Source organism: Prinia subflava, chromosome 16 (genome assembly GCF_021018805.1).
Source record: "Prinia subflava isolate CZ2003 ecotype Zambia chromosome 16, Cam_Psub_1.2, whole genome shotgun sequence".
NCBI classification, from domain to species: domain Eukaryota; kingdom Metazoa; phylum Chordata; class Aves; order Passeriformes; family Cisticolidae; genus Prinia; species Prinia subflava.
Window position 1 is genome coordinate 7,574,182 of NC_086262.1, and position 27,618 is coordinate 7,601,799.

The 27,618-nt window shown below is 44.3% G+C and overlaps 1 protein-coding gene across 1 annotated transcript; it reads right to left on the reverse strand.

The window, feature by feature from the left end:
• Nucleotides 1-661: 661 nt before the first annotated feature.
• Nucleotides 662-26,832, reverse strand: LOC134558885 (organic cation/carnitine transporter 2-like). Its single transcript, XM_063413177.1, has 10 exons — nt 26,323-26,832; nt 17,805-17,908; nt 15,140-15,294; nt 13,618-13,789; nt 12,556-12,682; nt 7,822-7,922; nt 4,790-5,004; nt 3,352-3,534; nt 2,659-2,794; nt 662-2,110 (listed from the first exon to the last, which is right to left on the reverse strand). Exons 1-10 carry the CDS (start codon nt 26,713-26,715, stop codon nt 2,023-2,025), a joined length of 1,674 nt encoding a protein of 557 aa, XP_063269247.1. The 5' UTR covers nt 26,716-26,832; the 3' UTR covers nt 662-2,022.
• Between the last annotated feature and the right edge of the window lie 786 nt (nt 26,833-27,618).

Below are 27,618 nucleotides of genomic sequence, written 5' to 3' on the forward strand. Positions count from 1 at the left end.
ACATACTCTTATGTTTGCAATGAATATTTCAGAAAGGCTGTAAGCCTAGCAAATCAGGTCATGTTTTTGGGCAAGGGGGACTGGCTGCTACATGCACTCCCCTGACACCTATTTGCTCATGTCAAGGCTGTTCTGTGATGTGCAGTGAGGCTTGTAAAATCCAGATTCTCAGTTCTGGCAGTAGCCCCACATCACACACTGCATTTTAAACCTTCCTGCCTTGTCAACCTACCAAATAGGAGTGACACTGAACGTGCCCCAAGCTTTGGATTTCCTTCCTTGGGAAAGCTGACACTGTTTGTCATTCTCTGACCCGGTGACATTGGTCAGCTCCCTGCTGCATTCGTAAACTAAAATCCTAAATAAAGAGGAGAGAAAATGCAGGAAAAGTGAAGCAAACTCTAGAGCTCAAGACACTCTTAGGAAGAATTGAACAAAACAAAACCACTATAGCCTATGCAGCATTTTCTGCTTTCTTCCTGTGACAAGCAGCCCAAGGTACACGTCAGTCCCATCACTGGAGTCTGTTACCAAGGTCAGAATTTGGGATATGGATTAATGAAAGACTGGAATCAGCCAACACTACCTGTATATTTAAACACCAGAGGAAAATGCAAGACTTCCCCAACCAACTGCTGCAGTAGAGTAAGGACCCTGAGAGTTTAGGCTACAAAGGTTTAGGCTGTTTATTATTATTGCCTTAATTTAACAAGATAGAACAAAATACAAGTGCCATGAGACAGAAATCTTTCCCCACTTACATTTGTCACACTGTAACCAGCATAGCACAAATGAGACTCTGTGTACAAATATATTGTATATTTAAAGAAACACAGGTAATGCCAAACTTCATAGCACAATGAACAACTTCTTGGCAGACTGTCAACAAGATTTGTGGGTTTGTTGTTTGTTTTTTTTAAACAGTTTAGAAGCAATTCACTGATTACATAAGTTAAGTGACATTCAGAATGAACAGACCTCACAGCAAACATACAGTTGACACTTGAAGATTGAGAATCAGTGGTCAGTGATATATTCTGAGTTTTGTTCTCAGTACATTCCACCATGAGGTCAATGCAGTGGCATGATTAACATAAAAAATCACAACTAAATATATTAATTGTGTGCATGTGTGTATGAACGGGAAAAACACAGAACAAAGACAGGAGAATTGTTTCCATCATCCAAATTGCACAGAAAACAATTTACACATAAAACTCTCACCACACATTGAAAAAGGAGAATCTCAAACTTCCACCACTCCCTCTACACACAGGTGAAACCATTTGCATTATTTAGAATAAATCCAGCGTAAAAAAAAAGGCCACATCCAAGGTCAGATGTAAACAACTTCACCAAGAAGGTACAGTTGAAATCCTGCATTGGAATCAAGTGAATTTTATGAACAAAATTTCAGTGCTAAATACTTTGTGCAAGACAATCCTTTCAGTCTATGCTGAATTAAAAACATCTTAGAATTCTCAAAACCTTTCTTTGCATCTTTCTCAATTTGGTACCAAATTCAGCACATGCAAAGTCATTTGAGTAAGATCACAGAGAGGTACGTTCTCATAAACCTTCACTATAATAAATAAGTTTTCTGTCCAAAAACAGAAGTCAAGGAACCAAAAGCAATGAGCAACTTTTTCCGGCAATTTTTACCTCTTGATGTAAGCATTAGCTCTGGAGGATGTTCACTGAAGAATCCAGGCACCCTGCCAGACCTTGAACTCATTTTCAAGTATCTTTCAGCTGAACTAGAGGTGTAAAGTTACAAAATTGATCAGATTCTGCTCCATGGTACTGCTGCAGGAACACAGCCGTGGCTGAAAAAAATCTCCTTGAAGGCTACAAAGTATTTATGTTCATATAAAAAGAGAATGTAGGGAACACGGTGTTTAAATTAATAAATAAGGTTAAAATTACAGAAAACAAAGTGTTGCCACTAGCCCTTTCTAGAATAGATTTTAGAAGAAAAGTCCATTTAGCTTTCAGTCCACCAGGAAATACATAGGAGTTCCATCAAAAAGCTGTGCTTTTCAAAATCTCTGGATTTTCTTCCTCCTCCTTGGAATCTCTTGTGCTACTAGATGGAGGTCTGTATTCTAATCTGGAGGTTGAAGAAAGAAAAAATAAAATAACTTTAAAAAGTTATGAGGGATGAGAGAACTTAGAAAAAAAAATCTGAGTCCTGTTTGACATTAGCCTCCTAATTTTAATATCCTGTTGACTTCAGTTGAAAAGGTCCCTTTCTTACCCCACATCTGTGCTCAGGTGTCATCTTCAATCAGAGCTGTGACAAAATGCTCTCAGTGCCTTTGAGATCAGCTGGACTAAACTGGAAGAATTCAGCTCTTCCCCAGCACTTAGGAGACTTTCAGGACCTACAACATGTCCCTATCCCTTGATAAAGCAACACACTGCTAAAATGTATTCCTCAGATGTACTTTTATTAAGTCAGAGTCAAACGATAAATTTGGAGCTGAGAGAGGTACACATGATCATTTACACTTGGGAAGAGGGACTAAGACTTCAGCTAAGCTTTTGTATTTTCAACAGAGTATTATCTTTGCTGCCAAAAGCAGCCTCTCCCTCTGACCATAGCTAGGCAAGTGCATTCCTCAGAGCAGAGGAGTGTTAAGATCAGGTGGCACTTACCCCTTCACTCGCAGCATTTGATCAATGGTGTCAGGAAGAGGCATACCATAGCTTTCAGGCAGAAATAGTGTGAGAATTCCTGACAGCACAGTCAGGCTCCCCATCAGGATGTAAGGCAAGAATCGATCATAGGCACCTAGTAAAACATACACACACAAAAAAGAAAAAAAAGGGGAAAAAAAAAAAAAGAAAAAAAAAGGGGGGAAAAAAAGGGGAAAAAAAGGAAAAAAAAAGGAAAAAAGAAGGAAAAAAAAAGAAAAAAAAAAGAAAAAAATAAAGCACCATCAGCTTTAAGTCTCTGATAATTTCCCAGAGAAGCTGTGGATGTCCCATCCCTGAAGTGTTCAAGACCAGGTTGGACAGAGCATGGGGCAACCTGGTCTAGTGGAAGGTGTCCCTGCCCACAGCAGGGAGATGGAATGAGATGATATTTAAGGTTCCTTCCAACCCAAAACATTCTGTGGTTCTGCAGTAATGTTTGTACCAAGAGGTCTTTACCTGTGCAAGATTTGTGCTTTCAGTAAAAACAAAACCAATCAACCCCCATCACAGCCTGACATTCAAAGTGTATGTTGTTATAAATGTGGTTGTAGGAACTCAAGGGAGTGGCAATAAATAGCTGTAGGAAGTGTCCTTATCAAGGCAAGAGAATTGAGTCTCCAGAGCATCTCTCCAGCAGACCAGATAACTCACCGAGGTAAACAAAGTAAGGTGAGAGGATGCTGCCCAGTCTGGAGGCCATGGAACTTGCTCCAACTCCCATGTTCCTTACTACTGTTGGGTAGAGCTCAGCCGTGTAAACATAAACCATTGAGAAGGCAGAAGTGATCCCAAACTTCCCCAACATCACCAGCAGAATAGACAGCCAACGCAGATCTGAAATTCAAACACAGTAAGGACTTAAGCTCCTGCAATTCACTGTATCCCTTAACTCCTTTGTGTTTGTGTAACTCCTGCCTAGCTAACTCGTGTCTGGTGTCTTTTTTCCCTGTAAATATCCACAAACATAAACAACGTTCTTTTTTTTTAGTTTTTTCTTTTTAAAATTACTAGAAGTCAACATTTCCATTTTCTCTTTGAGAACAGGGCTTCCTGCCAAGTGAAAACTAAGGAGAGCAGAGCCAGAACTGCTGAATCCTCTCAGTACTCAGGGCCCAGACCTCTGCTATTGCAAAAAATACCATCTATCCCTTTTTAATAGTGAACAAAGTAAAACATTTGAAACAAATGATTTTATTTTAGGTTTCCTAAAAACCCTGTTTTTCACTGACATTCTTAGCTATATTCTTAGTTTCATTAACACTCTTAGCTATAATAATTTAATTATAGGAAGCCAGGTTGACTTTAACTGGGACAGTTAAGACTTGAAAATCAAAACAGATCATATCGGTGTCCAATTGAATTAAAGAACAAAGGAAAAAAAACCCCAAACCTGAAAATGCAGCACACATATTACCTGTATAAAATAAGCAAGGCAGTTCTTGCACGTTCTCTTTTGTATATCTTCGATTTGTAAATGAGTCATAGGCAATGATACCTTCCCTTATATTCAATATCATTATCAATAATTACTCCATAGGCCTATTAATCTAACTGGATTAAAGATACATATGGTTTGAGATCCAATAAATGTTACTTGGCCCTCCTTTCCTGTAGCTACACATTATTTTAACTATCAACACTAATTCAGGACAAGCATCTCTGCTTACCAAAAATACTTCCACAATGACTCCATTGAAACTAACTCTTTAAACAAGCTCTAAAGTCATCAATAGCAGTTTGGGAAGTGAGTTCTGCAGCCCCTTGGTAACTTCCACTTAACAAATTCTGGTTGGTCTAGTCCTGGTTTTACACCAGGGCATGTTGTCAGAGATGTAGTTTAGAGGCAAAACTGGACTATAACTCTAATCCCAACAGATCACAAAGCCAGTGACACACCTTTCAGACTGTATCTGGATGACATGTGGCAGTTCCTTGTGCAGCAGCACTGAGAACCAAGGAAGAGGGGCAAAGACAGGACACGAGTGTCTGTATTTATTCCCCTCAGGACACTTTTCCTCCACATCTGCCCCGTGCACAGTACTGCACATCACCTATCACACATGTGAGAGACCAACTAAGGGTTCCATACGTGAAGGCACCAGCTGGATGAAGAGAAGGACGCAGCCTCCCAGGAAGAACGCAGCAGCCATCGAGTAGCGGCGGGGGAAATGGCGCAGCAGCAGCCAGGAGATGATGTAGGCTGGGACTTCCACCACTGCTGAGAGGAAGCAGTTCACATACACGTCCCCGTGCAAGTTGGGCGTGTCAAGAGAAAGTCCAAAATAGCCCACTGAGATTATCATCCTGAAAGAAACAACAGCAGGGTCAAACAAATCTCTCTTCTCCCTCAGGTTGCCAGGAACCTCTTCCACATTTCCATCAAGCACAGAAATGGCTGTGTAGGGCAAATTCAGCATCTGGCAGACTTATTCACCTCTGAAGCAGCTGAAGTGCTGACTTCAGAAATAGCAAGTTAACAATTAAATCATGCAGATGCTTTTGATTTTCAGGTTGCTCTTGGTTTCAAAGAAAAAAATATATTACCCTGGCAAGAAAGTGATGATCATTCACACTGCAGTAATTCAGTTGCCATTACTATAGTTTATAGCCTTAACCTGGAAGTCTGAGCTACTGAATTCTACTGCTGCTGAGGCCTACAGCAGCTTTGCATCATGTTTACCAGGGAGCTCTGGGTGGAGAGTGTTGTTTTTGGGTCATTATGCTCCATGCTCTCTGTATAAAGTCAGAGAGGAAGAGTATGGCATCCTGGCAGGCCCAAACAGCCCGTGATTTGCTCTGCCATGCTCCAAGCTGCCTGGGCAGCATCCAAGTCACACTGGCATGGCTGGGTGCCTGGGCTGCTCAGTGCAGCAGGACAGAGCTGGGTGCCTGGAACATTGCCATCTTCATTTCCTGCCAGATGACTGCTGGCTCCCGTGTAAGCCAGGGAAATGCACAACTGGCCTTGGAGACAAACTCTGTGCTGTCTTGGGAGATGCTGGGTAGAGAAGGTAAAGCTTTACCAACAACTATAACGTGGTAAATAAGGAAATAATGGGCAGTGGATCAGGACATGTCCAGGTGCAAACACGAGGCACAGAACACTTGGCACTTCATCTCCACCAGCATCCACCTTGGAACCTGGAGCAAAACCACTGCACAGCACCAAGTGCACCGCTGACCAAGATTAGCTCTTCCTCCCCCTTCACTGAATTTTGGAAGAGCCTTCATGGTCCAGTTGCTTGAAATAAAGCTGCTTAGTGTACCTGGGAAGGTTGGAAGTGACACAGCGGAGGTTACCCCCTGCTGCTGTGTGCCCTGCCCTAAGCCATTCTTCTCAGAAGTAGTTCTGCACAGTTTTTCCACACTCTGTGCTCCTTGGAGTTATTTTTATATACAAACTGTAATGCTGGAACTCCCTTTTGGTAGCAGATTGCCTTAGCTCATTACATTGGCAAACCTTAATACAGTTATATATTTTGTAGGAGAACTTCAGTGGTATTTACACATCTTAGGGTGCCAAGAAGCCAAACTTCTTCATCCCTGGTGCAAACCCTGCAAAGGGAATAGTTTAACGGCCTGTTACTTAGTCAAAATTAACAGAACACTCAGCACTATGTAAAGGTGATATATTGCTGTCTACAACTATGCTCTTTTATAGCTCTTTTTTGTGAGAATTTTTAATTCATGATACAGAATATACCATCAGTAGGGTTGGAAAACCATGTGCTGTGAGGAATTTATATATTTATATATTGGGAAATTAATTTAAAGGAGACTAGATCACTGATCTACAAATTAGAATAGTGAAAAAATTGCCTAACCTAACAGAACACTTTTCTGCAAGAGGAGGTAAGATTGTGCAGGTCAACTGCACTTGTTTGACTCTTCCTCCCTATCATAAAACTTGATTTTTGATGTGTTAAAAAGCCCTTGAGTACGGGTTACTGAATCCAGTAAAACGGATTACATACTGTCATGTCAGTGTTTCTCTCAGCTGCTTCATCCTACCAGAAATGCTGTTCAAACAGGTTTTGCCTTTGATTTCTACAACCACACACACAAAACTGGCTGTGCCCAGGAGCTACTGCCCCACATCAAGCAGATGAGGAGTAGGGCAGTGTCACTTCCAATCAAACATCAGGCAGTGACTGGATCTGAGCAATAAGACATTAGAAAGACATCCTATTGACATTTCTGCAAGGAACCAACTCTGCTCTTGTTTTTGAGCTGTTTTTTGCACAAGTTCCCTTCTCAGTGTGTTTGTGGCCTTGTGCTTGGTGATGGGCCAGAGAATCTGGCTTAAATATAAGCCAAATTATCCTTTGATCTAAGATGCCACATCATCTTGTATGTGCTGGCAGGTCAGTGGACTGAACTCTGAGCCTCTGCCTCACTAAAGTACAGGAACATTGTTCAAAAAAACAGCATACAGACTTGTTTGGCACCCAGGCACCTGAGGGACCTTCTTGGTTTGGTCATTAGGTATGTGCATTAATTAAACCTCACTTGTACAGCTCTGGCAGGTTATAAGTTACCCTCTCTGTTTACAGCTTTACTGAGATTTCTAGTAAAGGAAAATAACAACCATTTAATCAAATTGAGCAATAGGTATGGCTTCAGCTAGTGAAAACCAAGCTGAAGATGACAAGTAAACAAAGCAGACAGCAAGAAAATATAGGGAAATCTCAGATAAGAACTTAAAAGGCAGCAGTATCCCTTTAAGAGCCAATACAAAAGAAATTGAATTATTCTCCTCTAAGTCAGGCATCATGTTCAGATTCCTGGGCAGAAGTTCTCTGACTGGGGGTAGGGCATGACTCATTCCTGTAAAAAGACTTTGTTACAGTCAGAGGAACACTCCCCAAGGCCCAGGATCAGGCAGGATTCCCACACAGCCACTGCCAGCTGACTGGATTCTTGCTCAGATCAGGATAAGCCTGACTGTTTCAGAAAGGAACACCAACCCAGATGTGTTTTTACAGTCACCAAAATGAAGAACCTATGTAACCAGAATTTTGTTATTTCAGCCAGTCATTGATTTTTGAGATGGTATTGTCTGTATCTCTTCAGAACACTTTAGTATTTAAAGTTACATACTCGTGAGTGACACTTGCTTACCAAAGAAGCACTGACATAATTGTGATAGTTAGGATATTTCGGGTTTTCACTAGATCCAAAATGGTGTATGTCTGTTGCTTTTCGGAATTCACATCTTGAAGCTGTAAAAGAGCAAACAACAAACAACACAGGGGATCTTAAACTTCCTGCAAAAATAATTATTATGAAACTAAGTCCTACCACCACCTTATACCTCAGTATTTTGATCTGCTGAAACAGGTGCCCAACAAATTACATAAAAAAGCCAACTACTTGTGAAAGTAGAAGCTACTCTGTAATTTAAAACCACTTAAACTTTAGACTGAAACTCTTAACTCTCATAACCAGTGACGGGACTCAAGGAAACTGCATGAAGCTGAGTCAGGGAATGTTTACATTGGGTTTCAGAGATTCTTCACCCAGAGGGTGGCTGGGCACTGAACAGACTCCCCAGGGAAGTGCTCACAGCACCAAGCCTGACAGAGCCCAGGAAGCATTTGGACAAGGCTCTCAGGCATGTGGTGTGACTCTTGGGGTATCCTGTGCAGGGCCACGAGCTGGACTCGATGATCTGTGTGGGACCCTTCCAGCTCAGCACGTTCTATGATTCTATAGTAATAATTTTCTTTGCCTGTGGCTTCACAAAACAACAGCTTTTTGTTACTCGAGTTATAAAGCAACAGCATTAATTCACGATTTATGTCACTACTGGTAGGGTTCTTACATCCAGTTTTGAGCACTGCACCTGGAGAATCAGGCGAATCAACTGCACTCAGACTAGAAGAGAGTAACAAGGATGGTGAGACATCTGAAAAAAAGTAGAGGGTTTCTTTAGCCTAAGGACCAGAAGACCTAGGATATCTTAAAAGATACAGAATAGTCTTCAAATATCATGAAAAGTAAGTGATAAACTGTCCTCTACATCCATTGCAGACACAGAAACAATTGACAAGAATTGTTGCAATAAACTGCAGCAGGGCAGAGTTAAGAAATGACTACTTAAACTGGACCTAACAGTACTGCATTTAAACTGAGACAAACTGAGACTGGCTAATGAGCTGAAAAGTGCCTATCATTATCTACTCTATACTTTATACTAGAAGTATAAACAAAAGGACAACAAACTTCTCCTTTCCCCATTAAACTTTCCAGCCCTTCAACATAAAATCACATCCATGTAAACAATGCAAGGATATTCATCCACGAAGTATGAGAACAAGTTTTGTGCTTGGTAAGACTGTAAAGATAGAAAGATTTTTTTTTTAATTAGGACTTTATTTAGACTCCCAAAGAGGGGGACCAAGGGAAAAATTTTTCAAAATATGGAAAAGGTGATTTAAGAGGACAAATTCTATTGATTAAAACTATCAGCTCTGATAAAGAAACCTGGAGTTTCACTCATCTCTGCATAATGTGAAAATTCTTTCCAAGAGACAGTTGGTTCTGAAGATCTGGATAATGAAATAGCAGTCTGGTACACGGTAAACTTCTGTGTATTTGCTTTCAAAAATCCCATTTTTCACCACAGACAAACAGTCCTTTACTTTTGATAGCTTTCACTTTGCCTGAAGCCAAACTTACATCACACTAACTGTAGTCACTTAACAGCTCACAGCCCTTTCTCATAAATCACATGATCTTTCCTAAGTATTCTCCAGTTCTGCCACTATTTGTTGCCAAGAAACAAGAAAAAAAAAAAAAAAAAAAAAAAAAAAAAAAAAAAAAAAAAAAGCGCACACAAACCATAAAACCAGGAAGATAAAAATTCAGAGTCAGTTGATGAGGAAAAAGGTCCTTGCCTTTCAAGAGCTGGATAAGCAGATAACATAATCTTTACCACGACAGGCTCAAACGAGAGTCTATGAGAGAAGGGCATGGAAACCAAAATGATGGCTTGAAACGAAACATATCATCCAAACATTTCTATCCCTCTTAACCAACCGAGCCCTGTTTGTGCTCTGCAGCTGGTCTGTGACTCCTCACCTGCTGGACCTCAGCTGGCCTGACATCTCTGGAGCCAAAACTCCGCAGGTGCTGCTCTCCAGCTGCACAGGTTTGAGGGACTTTCCAGCCAAACACTCAGGTGGCTCCTCCACCCCAAACACACATTCCAAGTGCAGGAAGACAAAGGGCCAGTCAGATTTTTGAGAGCCTCTCTGAAGCATAAACATGCTTCCTAATCCCTCAAGAGGCTGTAAGCCTTCTGTGTTCAGCTCTTCAGAGAGCAGACACAAGAACACATAAACACACCACTGATGCAGAGGAGTTTTGCACAGATCTTTTGGGCACAGTATTACTTTTACCTTAGAAAGCAAAGAGATGGACAGGAATTCTTCACATTCATCAAGTTCATTTTCCTTTGATGGTCAGAAAGTAAGTATGTTTTTGAAAGCTGATGTGCTAATGTCTGCAAATATGTGCCACACTCTCCAGCCTGCTCTGCTGCAACATCAGCATTTCCCCTTGTCCAGCATTTCCTGGGACAAAATCCCTCCTCTTGCCCCTGCCTTCTGCTCCTTCACTCCATTCAGAGACAGCAAACACATCAGTGTTTCTTTCTAAGAACAAGAGAGAAGATTCCAGAACAGTGATCTTAGGCAGATGTCAGAGCAAGGGCATATTTTCTGTTCTCCTGCTGCAGTGCTGGCAACAGATGAGTATTCATGGCTACAGCACGAGAAAGAAGAAGAAGGAAAAGATGTGTTCTAACCAAGATCCAGAGGAAAAGGTATCAGAAGGAGTGTGCTTTCTTGGCATTATTACTCCGTTCCAGTAAGACCAGGATGTTTGCCCTAATATCTACTAATAAGTCTGGAAAAACAGCTTTGTCTGCACCTCAGCTCACTTCAACACAAGGGAAGCTGTTTGAATCTCAGCAGCAAACACCTACAGCTTAATGGCTTCCCCTTCTCCTCAGCCCAGAACAGAGGCATTGTAAAGCAAAGGAGTGTATTATACTCATTACATATATTATTTGTATTTTCACTTAAATGACTGTATTGATTTGGCATGGCCTGGTTTTTGGTAGCAGGGGGCTACAGAGGTGGCTCCTGTGGAAGCTGCTGGAAGCTTCCACCATGTCCAGCAGAGGCAATCCCTGATGGCTCTGAGGATGGACACGCTGCTGGCCGGGGCTGGGACAGTGAGAGAGGCTGGTAATGCCTGTGTGATGACAGATTGGAGAAGAAAATCAGAACAAAGTGGACACACACAAAGTTTTATTCCTAGCCAGGGAAGAGGAGGAGGTGAGAACAAGTGAGGGAAACAACGTGGAGACACCAAGGTCAGTAAAGGAGGGGCAGGAGGGGCTCCAGGGGATGGAGCTGAGATTCCTCTGCAGCTTTGGTGAGATCCTGGTGAAGCAGCTGAGCCCCTGCAGCCCCTGGGGATCCACGGGGATGCAGAGATCCACCCACAGCCCCTGGGGATCCACGGGGGATGCAGAGATCCACTCACAGCCCCTGGGGATCCATGGGGATGCAGAGATCCACCCACAGCCCCTGGGGATCCACGGGGATGCAGAGATCCACCCACAGCCCCTGGGGATCCACGGGGGATGCAGAGATCCACCCACAGCCCCTGGGGATCCATGGGGATGCAGAGATCCACTCACAGCCCCTGGGGATCCATGGGGATGCAGAGATCCACCCACAGCCCCTGGAATCCATGGGGATACAGAGATCCACCCACAGCCCCTGGGGATCCACAGGGGATGCAGAGATTCACCCACAGCCCCTGGGGATCCACGGGGGATACAGAGATCCCCCCACAGCCCTGTCAGAGGTGCCCATGCAGAGCCAGTGGGTGCTGGAGGAGGCTGTGACCCAGTGCAGACCCAGTGCAGGGATGGAGCAGCCTGTCCTTGGAGGGCTGCAGCAGTTTTGGGAGGACAGTCTGCCCATGGGGGGAGTTCATGTTTGCAGCAGGTGAGGTTTGGCTGCTGCTGTGAGATTGGAGCCAGGCTGGAGAAGCTCACAGAGAATTGTCTCCCGTGGGAGGGACCCCACGGCCTCAGAGGGGAAGGACTCCTCTCCTGGAGCAGTGGAAGGTGATGAACTGACCAAAACCCCATGCCCTGTCTCCCTGTGATGTCAGTGGGAAGGATGGAGGGTCTGGGGAGGGAAAGGTGTTTTAAGGGTTTATTTTACTTTTCATCCTCCTCCTCTGACTCTGGAGTGATTCTCATGGGTACCCCTCAGCTCAGACAAAGGGAAGATTTCCAGAGAAAACAGGAGCATGTAGGAAGAAAGAGATGGGAAAGATACCTGTCACTACTTCGCCTGAAAGGGGTCAAGTTTTGCTTTCCTTAATGTGCATTAGAAATTGAAGTTGAGTACGAACTAGAATAACAATATTTCCAATGTCACTGTCCAGGACTGTGTTAGATTATACAGACATATATAATAGACTGAATAAGCACAGAATCTGTTTGGTGCAAATATTTAGATCACTAAGCAATAAGCACCTCAAATTCATTATCCTCCCCTGAAAAACAGAGTTTAAAAGGAAAAAGGGCAGCTGCAAAAAAGATGTTTGCATTAGAATGCATGTTGGCATTCCCATGGGAATGGGACCACAAAGGCTTTGCAGATCTCCATGAAGGGGAAGGGTATTGTGCTTTTCAGCAGAAAACGATGATCTTTCACCCACTTGAGAAGCACATAATGCAGTGCAGGCATAACTCCATTCATCTGCATGGAATTAACTGCTCTACATAAAGTCCAGCAAACAACAGGATTGCCAAACAAGTCTTACCTCACTAGGGTCAAATATTACATCTGGAGCTGTAATGCCATTAATTTTTGCAGCTTTTCGGATGATATCTTCTGCCTCCTGAAACCTCCCCTGGGAGATCAACCACCGTGGGGACTCCGGGATGATCCTGCAGAGAAGGTTCAGAATAACAACCCTCCATCTCCACAGAAAGCACTGCTGAAGGGACCAAAACACTGTTCTAGGCAGGAAGATCTCCAAACATGGCACATCTTGCAGGAATTAGTGCAGTGACAACAGAAATCAGATTTACAAGAGCAGACTAGTGTAAGGAACAAGACCAGGCTAATACACCCTTATGGATTTCAGAAGTGCTGAAGGAATTAGCAGTGACTCAGAAAAAAGAGCAATCCAAACAGTCCAAGTATGGGATTAATTTAAGAAAATCAGAAATGCAAACACACAAGCAGCATGCTGTAGGTTAAGAAGCATATCCTTAGAGGCTAACACTTATAAAATTAGTAACTGTAAATTCTGTCACAGAAAGGCAAGTCTGAGAACAGAATTCCCCAGTCATTCAATTGCGTAAGGACCGAGATGGAAGCACAAACACAACTGCTACTGTAAGTGAAGGAACACTACCACCACGTGGACTATTGCAGTTTTACATGCCACTCAAAAGTAACATTTTAACAACAACACGGAAGTGCCACAGCTGTGCAAGTACTGTTTTGTAGTTTGTCATATCTGTGTCACCCTACCAATGCCAAGAACGACTGTTTTTTCCTTCTGCCCTTGGTTCACACCTATAGTTAAAAGCCTGTGGACTTCAGTTGGTGCAGAAGTATGAGTTTTATTGACCCTTTTTTTGCTTTCTTTGCATGTGCAAGACTCAATTTTACAGAAGCCTATAGAAAATGAAGAGCAGGTTTTTTAGGCATCCGTCAGATCACGTACAACACCACAGACTGACAGCTAAACAACTGGGACAGTAAAGGACACAACATCCATTCTTCACCTCCCCATTCCTGAATTCCATTAGCTTCATCATCTTGAAAATCTGCAGAAAGACCTTCTGAAGTCTTGTAAGTTAGTTATACTCACCACCAAAGTGGGATGAAGAGCAGCCCGGGCAGGGTGAGCGCCAGCAGCAGCATCCGCCAGTCTCGGATGAAGAAAGCAAACAGAGGCAGCAACATGTAACCAAATGCATAAAAGATGCACACACCCAGGGTGCAGAACAGCAGACGGACTGACTTGCCAAGGATTTCTGTGCCTGTTCAAAACAGCAAAGGGATTATTAGCATTTTAATTTAATAGCAACCAAGTAACTTAATAAAATACCCCCAGCAGTTGGCTTTGAAATGCATTGCACTGCAGAGCTGCAGGATATAGCACTCTGCTGTCTAGTTGGAGAGGAATCACAGAGCTGCTTCATGCTGTGATCCTGCACCAATGGAACTAATTATATGCGTAAAAGAATGAGAACTGGGCCACACAGAATTTCTGTAGCTCAATATGTAGGTCATATTTCTGTAATTTTACCTTTTTAGAATCTCACATTTTACCTGAGGAGCCAAAATCACCTGACATTTTCAACAGTGAAATATAGCTTGATCTCCAGAATCCTCTCCAGCTTATCAAGAGTGACCAGCTTCTCTGAAGAATAATTCAAAGGGGCCTAAACTAAGTTCCCATGTATCACCTTCTAAAAGACTATTTTACAAAAAAACCTCACAGGCTTTTGGGGTAGATATATGGAATTCATGTTGGTCACAAAGACCAGGCTACTGTCAGAAGAATTACATGCATGAACAGGGGTCAGTGTCCCCCTCTGAAATGTTTTGGGACCTGCAAATCAAGAGACAGAGGAAAAAAATCCAATCTTTCTTGTTTCCATGGAAATCAAAGCAGATGCCAGTAGTTGCAGCAGGCTGTGTGCAGTGAGGTTAGCTAAGCACTGCTTTCACCCCTGAACTGGCCTTCCTTGGCTCAAGAAGAATTTCTTGCCACCATCTGGTACTTTGGACCATGAGGTCACTGGAAATAACATTAATAATTATTATTTTTTTAATCTCAGATTCATGAGGTAATTCACATTCCCATGATTAAATATGGTCTTAGTTAGCTGGAAAGTATACAAAATGTCATGATGACATTTAAAATTTTACTATAGGCTGTTTAAAGAAGACTTCATAAAAATTACCTATTTTCATTCTTTTGCAACTTTTAAATTAAACAGGTATTTAGGCCCCAAAATGGACATCAGAAATCCCTGAAAAATCATAGAATCATGGAGTGGTTTGGGCTGGAAGGGACCTTAAAGATCATCTAGTTCCAATCCCCAAAAAATCGTGTCTCACATCTCTCCAACTAGAAGATGGACTTTATTTCAAATAGTCAGTTTCTGAGGTTTTGCCTCTTTTAGGATAGTCAGCCACAGAAATAATTCAAATTGCACCTCTATCAGCTGGAAGCCTCCAGTGAGAAGTTACTCATGCATGTTGAGGCCACACTCTTAACAGTGTTGCTTGGCAAAACAAATGAACCCTAAGTCAGTACCGAAAAGCAGCAGGAAAAGCACAAGATGAAAGGACACATGCAGTGACCAGCAGGACTTTCATACCAAGAACAAATGCCGCCACGTAGTTAGATATCTGTCCCATGCCAACCAGCACAAACAACACTGAAAACATCTCCCAGCTGGTAGAGAAGACCTGTATGAAACTGAAGCCAGTCTGCATTGCCAGAGTTGCAAACAGCACACTCTTCCTGCCAAACCTTCCATCGACAGATTAAAAAAAAAAAAGAGAAGGGGGGAAAAAATATGATTAAACAACATCATTAATGAAATCTACAGAACAGAAAAATAAAATTAGTTATATGCATACTTAAGGAGATGCCAAAGTTCTGCCAAAAGCAGAGGTTCAGGAAATGCGACACATGCACAACTATTCTAAACACATTAAAAACATCACTGGCCAAGAGAAATTAATATTCCAAGGTCTGCTAGTTGAGTTGTCTTTAAGTATGTGCTGGAACACTATTCCTTTCTTACTGATAGGATGAGCTGTGAAACAAAGCATCAGGAACAAGTTACTTGAAGTGCAAGAGTATCCAATTCTTCTCCTCCTCTAAGGAGCACATAGTCCATGACACAGATCAACACCTTAAAAAAAGAAAAAGGAAAGGCTTCTGGAAGAGAGGTAAAAAGATTTGGAAGATGCTATTGGCAGTTAGTGATCCCATGCCACAATCTTCATTCCCTTTGGTTTAAAAATGAACAAAATTAAGGGATTCTAGAAGACTTCCTGATGAAGTATTTAAAAAAGACTCAAAAATCAAAGAGTAAAGAGATTAAACTAAACTCAACCCATCAAGTTGCTGTAGGAATGGTTGCTGATGTCGTGGCCCAGGCAGCCCCACACTGCTGGGACAGGATGTGCTGAGTGCAGGTTTCACAACTCCAAATCCATGTTGACCTGCAGGTCTACAGCTGGTGTTGTGGGTATCAGGTGGGTCACAATGCATGAAGAACACACTGTTCTTGAAACCCCCAAATATTTTGTCAACCTTCATGTCTCAGGCTCATTGCAGGCAGCAGAACACTGAAGGCAGCCTCACTGGAGCATTCTCCTCATGGAGAGAAGAAGCTCCTAACCATGAGCTTGCTGTCCTTCAGTGGCTACAAGTAACTGGATGGGCTGCATCGATGGCCTCCTGCATCTGTCAAGGATCTGTGCTACCCTGGGAAGGAGCTGCAGGGACTGCCAGGAGTGTGAAGGTAGGAAGCTCATGGATTCTGGCACCAGAACAGCTCCTGCCTCACCTGCCAGGCAGTGACCATGGGACACACTCAGGATCCTTGCAGCAGACAAGGAGCTCTTTGGAAGGAAGCACCTGAACCTTCTGAAGCAGCAGCACCAGGAAAAGGTGGTGAGACACTGCCCCACAGGGAAGAGGGGAATCGCCCCTCACATGGAGGGCAACAGGAGGCCCTGGAGCTCCAGGGGGGTGAGTGAGAAGCAGCTGAGATCATGGCCTGGGACTGGCAGGGAGACCTGCAGGGTGCTGGGTGTCTGCTGCAGCCTCCTGCTCAGGAAAAGCAAACAGGGCAGAGCACCACAGGAAACCTCCTCGTGTCCAAAGGCACTGGCCATCACAAGGGCTTTGCATGCTCCAGGACAAAACCCAGGAGGTTTCTGGAGCTCATTAGTGATATTTCCTAACACAGGGGCTGAGGAGCTGAGAAGGGCAGGCACTGATTGCAAACACGGGTGGACTGAGGGGGGTATGAAGGCGGCAGCAGCCTGCTGGCTGTGCAGGGGTGAAGAGCAGGGTTGAGGGGAGGAACAAGGCAGAGGGCAGGGCCACAGACAGAGCAAACACTGGCCTGCACAGGGAGTTCTTTGGAAAAAAACCCATGGCATATAGCTTTGGAGAGAAGTACAGGAGACCTGGATAATTTTTAAAGATCATTGTCTGTAAGCTTGAGATTGGCCCAGCCTGACAGGCAGGGAACTGTGGAGAGGCCCTTAATGATGCCACAAGATTTGTGGCATAGAGATTATGTTTCAATGAACAGAAATACTTTGCAAGTATCAGCAAATTAGAGGACCACATATTGTTCTCACCGAATCAGGACGACAACACACAAAGCATTGCACAACAAAAGCCAGGGACAGAATCAGAAAAACTGAGTTTTACAAAATACAAACAACTGTTGGCATTACAAAAATTAATGGTGTCTTGCTTTTAAAAAAATGTTTATGCTGATAAACAAGAAGGTCTTGCTTCTCTGGAGTACAGCTGAACAGTATTTATACTTCCATAAACACAGATCATTGGACTGTATTTGATGAAGAGAAAGAGTAGCTATAGCTGTTTATAAAAAGAAAAATCCCAATTTGACCTAAAAAACCAGAAGGAAAACAAGCCTCAGGGATACTTCTGAACATAGTCCAAAATAAATAGAAGAGAACGTCATTCATCAGATTTTCCCAGACAAAACTTATCTGCTACACCTGTTTTCTGGCATAAAAACCCAGTTTGCTGCAGAGTGATTTCGCTGCAAGAAAAAACAAATGTAGATAACACCTACCAACAACCTTTGTAACATTCTGTTCTAGTTCAGCACATTTCTCTACACACTCTGTGTACGCTCAGGTTAGACAATCACAGAACAAAGACTGGTTAGCAGTTGCAGAAAGACACTAGTAGGAAAGCTGACATACAAGAAATGCCTACAAAGGAGCATCAAAGAGACAGCAGCTCTGGTGTATATACTTTACTTGTCTGAGAGCTGTCCTGAGATGAAAGATCCCAGCAGGACACCCACAAAGAACAGGGAGGTGCTCAGGGGTCCCTTCCAGTCGTTGGCACATACGAGATTCCACTGCAGGGAGAGAGAATTGGAAAGTCTTTTAATAAACAGGATTTCCCCTCCCTCCTAAACTCTGCTGAGCTGGGTTTGGAAGGAGTGAGAACAGAGTTATAGAATGGTTTGGGCTGTAAGGGGCCTTAAGCACAATCTCATTCCAACACCCTGCCATGGCCAGGGGCACCTTCCACTATCCCAGGTTGTCCAAGCCCCATCCAGCCTGGCCTTGGACACTTCCAGGGATGGGGCAGCCACAGCTTCTCTGGGCACCCTGTGCCAGGGCCTCCCCACCCTCACAGGGAAGAATTTCTTCCTAATATCCCATCTAATCCTGCCCTCTGTCAGTGTGAAGTCATTCCCCCTTGTCTTGTCACTGCATGACCAAACTTGATTTCCCTACATATAGTAATGTTTCTCATCAAAAATTCACTTTCCTAATTTAAGAATAATTGAACTACAGAAACAAAAAAAGAAAGAATAAGCCTCTTTATTACATTTTAATATGGTTTTGAGAGACAGGAGACTGCTCATTCTCCACTGGAAATCTAACTAACCTCAATTAGGATCTTTGAAATACAAAATTGAAATATACACCTAACAAACAAAGATTTCCAAAATGAAAACAAAAATGAGGAATAAAAGAAAATATTTATTAAATGAAGTCTTCAATAGTTTTTAAGATCCTACCCAGTTCAGTCAGATGTTTTTGAAACAGAACTCGTGTTATTTTTCCATCTACATAAACAACTATTATTAAAAGACTCCTAGTTCAGTTTTGGTTATCTGTGGGGGGAAAACTGTGTAAATGTTAGAAGGACAAAACCCAGCAGGGATCCTTCATCCCCTCCTTCACAGCTATGTTCTGACAGGAGGACATAAAAACAGTTTCCCAGAGCTCTCTCAGTATCTGCTGCCAGAGGGCAGGAGCTGCAGCCCTGCAGGAGAGGAATTGGGAGGCAACAGGGGCTTCTGATGTGAGACCAAACCCTTCTGAGCTAAGTTACTCAAACAGCCCCCACAAGGCCCCTTCTGATGTGTTAGCAATGGAAAATTTTAGATTTTAATCTGTACTAAAAAGGCCGAAATGAAAATATTCACCCTGACCTGATAATTAATCCTCCTTGTTCCCCCATTACAAATAATTCATTATATTTTTTTCAATTCATTGAAGGGAACACCCTTCAGTGCTTTGATCTGCTCCATAATAAACACACAGGAGTTGCTGTGTGTTCCAGCTCCCCCATCCATCTCATCCACAGTCCCACACGTGGCCGTGCTGGTGTTTCACTGTCTGCCAGCCCCATCTCCTCAGCTCTAAGCCTTTGACTCCAGGAATCTCACAGCCCTCAGCCTGGTAACAGTCACGCTACAACCACATCCTAGTCCATGTTTTGATGCTGGAGATCACTGAAAACTATGCACAGAATGAATAACACCAGCAATGGCCTTCCACTGCCAGATTCCCGTGTCAAAATACAATGAATCCATTTGCTTATTTCATGGAATAGCATCCAGTTTTGAATTAGAACTGGGAACTCTTCCAGAGATGAATTATGGTCATTCACACAGGCTATAGTCTCATCAGCTGTCTAACTTTAGCTGCCAGCATTACCTTATATTTATAAAACAGTCATCATAACTACTATTTTTAAAGTCAATATGCACCTTTTTCCAATTTATAACTGTATTCAGGTCATTTCATAACCTCTCCATTGATAAATCTGTTTGTGATTTTATGTCTGAAAAATCTCTCTTTCTATCAGGTTTCATAACCTTCAACATTTCCTCCCCAGACCCTTCCAGCCTCCCAGCACCTGGAGCTCAGGTACCAGCACTGCAGGCAGTGCTCCAGCACATCCCACCAACATCTGTGGCTTTCTAATGTGTGAACAATTGTATCCCACTCATGGTAAGGAAATGAACTTACTACAGTTATCAACATCATTTAGATTATGAACTATAATTGACATTTATAGTTAAATCTGAATTATTCATCAAAAGCTATACTTCATTATAGATTAAAAAAGCTTGAGCCTTTCTGTCATGACCATAGAGGCTAAGCCAGCTAGGAAACTTCAGTAAAATATACTTGGAAATCCCAACAAATGATTGTTATCAAATTTATAATTTATACAGGCCAAAGGTTTCAGCAGTTATCATATGCCTTTATATGATAACACCTACCAGAGAAACAAACATCATTAATATAAATTTTGCAGTTATGAAGACTTTCCTACTCACAAAAAGTAGTCTTTGTATCAACTTCAGCAGTCAGACATCCTCAATAACAGAACTAAAATATCTCTTGGTGCTCAGTCTGTCATTACTAAGTAGGTCATTACTTTCCAGCTGATCACCCTGTGCTGTGAGTCCACCATCTCCTTTCAGCTGTCCCACACCCTGCACTTTGGCACAAGGCTTGCACAACACTTGGATTTCCAGACACTGGCATGTTTGTGTCCTATAACAAACATTTTCTTCAGATCACTGAGGTGGAGACCTTTCTTGGAAAAGTTCACGGTATTAAAATGTTTAGCACAGCTCTGCCAAAACCTCCTTGCATTGGCAGGTGGAAACATACTGGGCATTCAGATGTGGCAATGATTACCAGCTTGTTTTTCTGGCCTCTCTGTTAAAGCACAGTGAGGAGCTGTCATGCTGAAGACCACTTGAACCAGGTATCAAAGTGAACTTCAACATCAAATTTCTAAAGTAGAACTACCTTGGTTGTACAATACCAGTTATTTACAGACTCCACAGAAACACAACAGTTAGAACAAAGGGATTTTAAGGGTCTGCTACCCTTTGCCCCAGTAAATAAATCCCAAAGTCTTCAACTTATAAACGACACACCTATAAGGTCTATTATATTGCTTGTCAGTGATGATGGCATCAGCCTTCCAGAATCATTTTGCAACCATACCCTTCCCTCAACTGCACATTGTTCAAGAGGAAGTCACCAAGGCATCCCTGCTAGATCAGCATGGCACAGAGCAAGTGTCCCAGGAGTAGTTACTAATTAAACCCTGCTGCTGGCAGTGCTGTTTGGACACAGCACACCGTGACCTAGTGCTCTAAAATCATGTGCTATTTTCACTTCTTAGTGTCTTTTGAATTAGCCTGCTAGCTGTAACAGCCTTTGCCCCAGTGAACAAGATAAGGTTAACCTTGGCAAGGTATCTGGGCTTCAAACAGGAGAAAAACACTTCTGCTCTGTTTTTGAAGAGCAGCTGTTGATGTTGAGCTGCTCAACACTGGTACCCAACAGAACAGCATTCTTGATCTATTTTGTTGTAACTTTAGGACATCCTCTGTTGCAGTTTAAACTTGTCTTCTTACTCATTGTATAGATATTTAGTGATTTTTCTGCTTCCTAGGGGATTCATCAGGTTGGGGTGATGTCTGTCAGCAGCCTCACACCAACATGAATGACCAGGAGTTGAGGTGTGCTTGGGCACCTCTGTCAGCAGATTCCCAATTGATGCCAGTCCCTGGTGAGGACAGCTGGGAAGAGGGGACGGGGAAAAGAGGAAAGGCTGTGGAGATGGCCAGGAATGTGGACAGCTTGGGTTAGAAGGCAGGGGGACCAAAAAGGAGAGGGACTGAAGCAGCTGCTTCTCAAGCACAGGTTTGGGATCTGAGTATGAAACAGTCCCAGGCACTTACAGTCATCACTTACACACCTCTCTAGGAGAGCACTTTCCAAATTCTGCTTAAACTCTTACACGTCAGCTGCCTGGAACCATGTCTCCAAACCCCTTGCTAGAAAGGCAAGCCCAGTGACAAAACTGAGAAGAATAAAAACTCTGTAACTGCTCCATCAGATCTCCCCCCTCCCACAAACTCAAGACCCTTCCCTAATACCATTACAAGAACCCTAAACAGAGCTGGACTGTGACAAATAGAAAACTTCAAGAGCTTCACCTGTTTATAGTCCTATCCTACAAGGAAAAGCCTTCTAGGCAAAAGATTTTTACAGCTACAAGATACTGTGTCTTCCCATTTCTTTATTTTTTTAAATTCTTTTCCTGTCTTGCTGAGAATACATGCATAACTGAAAAAATAAGTGGCTAGTTCTATGTATTAATATTTTCTTTTTAAAAGTCAACATGTTATCAAGACTTTTTGAAACTAGGCCAGTACCCTGTATTCCCTCCTTCCACTTGCTTCTCCCAGCAAGTAGAGGCAGGTTCTTCAAAAAAATCTCAGTCTCACAACCAAGTACTGACAATCCTTTGATTCTGAATCTGATTTTGTTTATATCCATACAAGTATTCTCTGCTTGCTTGAAAGCTGTGAGTGTTATTAAACACCCTTTCCTCTAAAAACATGTTTGTATATTCCAAATACTTAGAAGGTCTAGACATTACACTGAAACTGATTATCTAAAGCAAACAGAAGTCTGTGTCTACAAAATACACATTCTGATTAATTTTCCCTCCCCTAGTTGTTTTACATTTTTACAGAGATAAAGCTTGCATAGAATAGGAAGAAAGTTGCCCAATATTTTACAATTCCAGTGCAGAAACTGAAATGTTCCCCATACATCACATTTTTGAGATGGCTGGAGAAAAAGGGAACAGGGCACTGCCATCACCTGAGGTGAGTTTGAATTTAAAAGTAAAGGCAACATAAAGGGAATTTTACCTTGTCACTAACTATCCACAGTGCCTCTAAAAGTGCACTGTTTCCATTTAACAATATCAACTGCAGGTCTATTATTCTTTAACAATACTAATCTTACTTTATGCTGCAATGTCAGAAATATATGTACTTTATATAATTCCAAACACTACTGCATTATGTGCTTTTTAAATGCCACCTTGAAAAACCCAGCATTTTACAAATACCTTTGTATATCCGTCAGACATTTGTATTTACTTATTAAATGAAAACCAGACTTTCTTTTCCTTACACTGACAGGACTAGTAATATTCAGCTTTTGCAAAGCTGCAAACAGCTTTTTCGGCTCCTGGGGCTGCAAAGTTACAACTATGAACTTCAGCCACAAAAATAAGCAGATATTAACCTACAACAATAAAAAAGGAGCACCTGTTTTAAAAAATGTTAAATAATGGAGGTGACTAACATTAATGAAGAGTTGGATGAGAGTTGAACCTGGATGACACAGGGTTGATTTACAATTCAGCTGCTGGCTCCACTCCTGCAACAGCCTGGTCTAGGGAAGGTGTCCCTGCCCATGCCAGGGAGCTGGAAGCAGATAATCCTCAAGGTCCCTCCCAACCCAAACCATTCTATGATTCTATGACTCTGTAAATTACTATGTCTAGCATAAGCCTGTGTTTTTATTTTGGCAAAGTGAAACAATACATCCCTCTGCCTTCCAAAAGGGTGAACATTGAAACCTCTGGATAACCAGCTGTGCCACAGAGCCCATTTGTGTCCTCCACAGGTCACTGCTGCAGTCTCCCCTTCTTCCTGAAGCCCTGGCACAACCCACTCATCTCCAGGGACTGGTCTGGCAGTACAGCAGGGCACTTGAATCCCTGGGGGGCAGAGAATGGAAACCTCTGGGCCCTCATCTCTGCCCAGAGCTTCCTCTCTCTGAGCACCCACACAGGATGGAGCACCAGCCCTGTGCCAAGCCCCAGACACCTGGCAATCCCCACCATGTGCATCCTTCCTCTGCAAAAGCCAACAGTCCCTAACGTTTGCCAATAGCAAAACAGACACAAACCATGCAAATCCTGCACACACCACCTGCACTGATTTCAAACTGACAAACAACACAACAGCTTTTTAGAAGCTGAGGATGACTGAGTGTATTCGAAATTCAGCATCTGTTTATGGTTCACTGTTTAAGAATTACTCTTGTGTGAACTAAAATGTTCTGACTGATGTATCATCTAACACCTCATTATATCATATTTCTAGTGCACTTATGCCCTTAACTCCACTGCTCAATCTACTCCCAGTTATTCTGTATAGCCCCACAACAGCCATGACTGGCAGAAGTTAACATTTTCCCTTAATTACTCCTGGTTTAGTCCTTTTACTACCATGTATGAACTTTTACTACTCCTACATTCATTTTTACAGGACCTAGGGAGGAATTAGAATGACACAGCTGGCTTTTTGAGCCAAAATAAAGCCCTTCTTATGCCCTGAGCTACAGCATTTCAAGAAGTAAAAGACAGAAAAGGATTTTGTTACACAGGAGGTGGTTAAATACTGCAGACTGGCTAATAACAACCTTCTGTTGTTAGTCTGTGAGAAAAGAAAGCCTTTCTTTAAGTGGGAGAGAACTGAATGTTTTAAGTCTCCCCTGAAAAGCAGAACCATAAACAAGGTTTCTCAAAAGTCATGACAGATTCAGCAAAAACCTTTCCTTAAAAAAAACACAACAAACGAAACCCCTTCCCCCTCCCAGTGTCAGCTACGGAAATCTGGGACAAAGGTCCTCATGATTATTCAACAAGTTAGAGATATGCAAATAAACACAAGATTAGTTAATCATAAAAGCAGCACCACCAAGCCAAGAAATTGAACAAGTTAAACACTGAAAACCTGTAAGTGTGTGAAAGGTCACAGTTCTTGCAAAACTCCCTCAGAAGCATTAATATTAGAGGAGAAAAAAAAATACTCCCTCGGTGCACGATGCCTGGGCAGACAAACATTGCCTCCCACGGGCATGGGACATGTGCCAAGTCACACAGACAGCGGGCAAGGGCTGCGGAGTCTCAGCAGCATGTGAGCAGCGCCCTTTTCTTATGGACTGTAAAACTCCTGGATGATACTCCCATAGCTCAAGACACTTCAATTAACATCAAGCCAAAGCTGAGGGAAGCTGTAAAGACAAAGCACCCCACCTAAGCCAGGATAACCATCACAGCACTCAGAACAACACCCGTGTGTTCGCCTGCCCAAGAAGATGCCGACTGCCTCACACTGCCCTGAGAGTACCCAGCCTTTCACAACAGTGCATTTCAGCAAGGACTGGAGCCGAGAAATTCCGAGCAGCTTTCCTCTTGAGGAAGATGCAATTCTGTAGAAACAAATGAGGCAATGCCATGCGCCACTTGTCAGAATCATTCAAACCCTTGACTGAGTGTCCCACAACTCCAGTGTCCCCATTTCCAATCCTCCCTTGTGCTGCCACAGCTCCTCTTCCATGCTCCCCACGTCACCTTAGTCCTCTGTGCACAGATCAGCTCCCATCACTACCCAAACACGGATCACAACCCAATTTGCAAAGCAAGAAATCATGGCAGATTTCTATGGAGCTCTAGCTCCATAAAATTCATGTCCAGGCAATGGGACTCTACAAACTTTGTGCACCTTCTGAAAAAGGCCTATACTTGTATTCAAATTCAAGTATTCCTCAAAAGCACTTGTCAAAATCCATTTCCTTGCTTCTTAGGTCAACCTGCCCCTGTGGGTCTGGACAGCTTTCTTCTGAAATCAGACTGACAATCAGCACAGCCTCACCTTTGGTTGGCTGCCCACACCCCAGATCTGACTCAAGCCATGCACCCTCACAGACAAAAACATGACCTGTCCCAGCAGGTGAGCACAGAGACCAACACAGAGGCACTGTGGGCACACGGCAAAGCTCAGAGTCCCCTGAATAAAGCATCAAACCAGGGCTCCCCAACCCATACATCTTGCACAACCCAGGGTGGCTCTGAACTGAGAGTGGTGACCACTGGCACAGGCTGCCCAGAGAAGCTATGAATACCCCATCTCTGCAAGTGTTCAAGGCAAGGCTGGACAGGGCTTGGAACAACCTGGTCAACTGGAAGGTGTTCCTGCCTATGCCAGGGGGTGGGAAGGAGATGTCCCTTAAGGCCACTTCCAATCCAAACCCCTCTGTGATTCTATGAGTTCTACCACCTTTATTTTTTTAAAGAAAGAAAACAAATGCTGTTGATCTCCAGAGTTCAAAGAGACATCTCTGTCACACCAAAGAAGCTGAACCCAGTGCTGACCCTGCTCCAGCCCCTTGCACAGATACCTGGTGAACCAAGAAGCATTTGCAGTGTGACCAGCTTCGCTGGGTGAGGAAACAGGCTGCACTTGGAAGCTCATTATAGAAACAAAGAATGTTAAGGGATTGGAATGGACGCTAAAGATCATCTAGCCCCTGCTGTGGACAGGGACACCACCCACCACACCAGGTTGATCAAGGCCTTATCCAACCTGGCCTTGAACATCGGGTATCCACAACCTCCCTGGGCAACCTGTTCCAATGTCTCACCACCCTCACTATAAAATGTTCCTTCTTCGTTCTTATGCGAATGAAAGTGAACAGAAGACCTCCAAACAAACTCGGCATGGCAGGTTTAAGAGCAGATCCATGTGCTGGCAGACACCGCAGAACACGGCGGAGCTGCACGGGTATGCGATAACCCCACGGCTCTCCCCGGCACCCGGGCGCTGCCCGAGAGTCCCGTCCCGCTCCCGCGCACCTCGGTGACGATGGTGGAGTGATAGACATCGCGGCTGTACTCCCAGCCGTCCAGGCACGGCTCCTGCTCCAGCGCCTCCAGCTCCACGTCGGAGCCGGGTCGCAGCCCCAGCGCAGAGAAGTTGGCCAGCGCGGCCAGGCGGTAGCGGCGGCAGCGGCTCGGCGCCTCCCGCCCGCCCCGCGGCTCCAGCGGGATGCTGGCGTTGCGCCACTCGTCGCTCAGGTTGGCCCCGCGGGGCACGACGCACCGGTGCTCGGGCGTGCCGGCCAGGAACACGATGGAGAGGCCGTTGAAGCCATTGGGAATGATGCTAGCGCTGAGCAGAAAGAAGACGAGGCGCTGGAAGCGGCCCCATTCGCCCAGGAAGGCGGTGGCCGCGTCGTAGTCGCGCATGGCGCGGCCGAGCTGCGGCCGGCGCTGCCGCGGGTCGGTGTGGCGCGGGCAGGAAGCGGCGGGCCCGCTCCGCCGCCGAGCGCAGCGCCATGGGCCGGCCTGGGGGTGGGGTTTGCGGGGCAGGCCGCAGGTGGGGCCGGCCCGGCGGGGGAGGGCCCGCGCTCCGCCCGGAGGCGCGGCGGGGGCTCGGCAGCGCCGGGCGGGCGGGGCGTTAGAGCCGAGAGTGTGTTAGAGCCGAGAGTGTGTTAGAGCCGTGGATGTCTTACAGCCGGCCGGGTGTCAGAGCCGGCGGGGGTGTTATAGCCGAGAGTGTATTAGAGCCGGCGGGTGTGTTAGAGCCGGCGGGGTGTCAGAGCCGAGAGTGTGTCAGAGCCGGTGGGGTGTTACGGCCCCGGGTGTCTTACAGCCGGCCTGGGTGTGTTACAGCCGTGGGTGTTTTACAGCCGGCCTGGGTGTGTTACAGCCGTGGGTGTTTTACAGCCGGCCTGGGTGTGTTACAGCCGTGGCTGTGTTAGAGCCGGCGGGGTGTTCGGGCCGCGGGCGGTCCTGCGGCGCCTGTGCCACACACGGGCTGCGGGAGGCGGACCCGAGCCTGCCCCGGCAGCCGCTCCCGGCCCTCGACGCGGGCTCAGCTCCGGACAAGCCTCGCCCCGGGCTGGGGCCGCTTTCCAGCTCCCGCCTAGCCCAGGTCTGGGGCACAGGTCCCCTGCCCTTCGCGACTTGTGGTCCGGAACGGCGACCAATACAGGCGTCGGATCTCGTATTTACTGCCCAAAGAGTTCAAAAACCAGGGTGGAGATGAATTATAGTAAGTGAGGTTGGAAAGGACCTCGCAGATCATGCATCCAACCTATGACCAAACAGCATCTTTAAACTTACATCATGCCACCGAATGTCACGTCC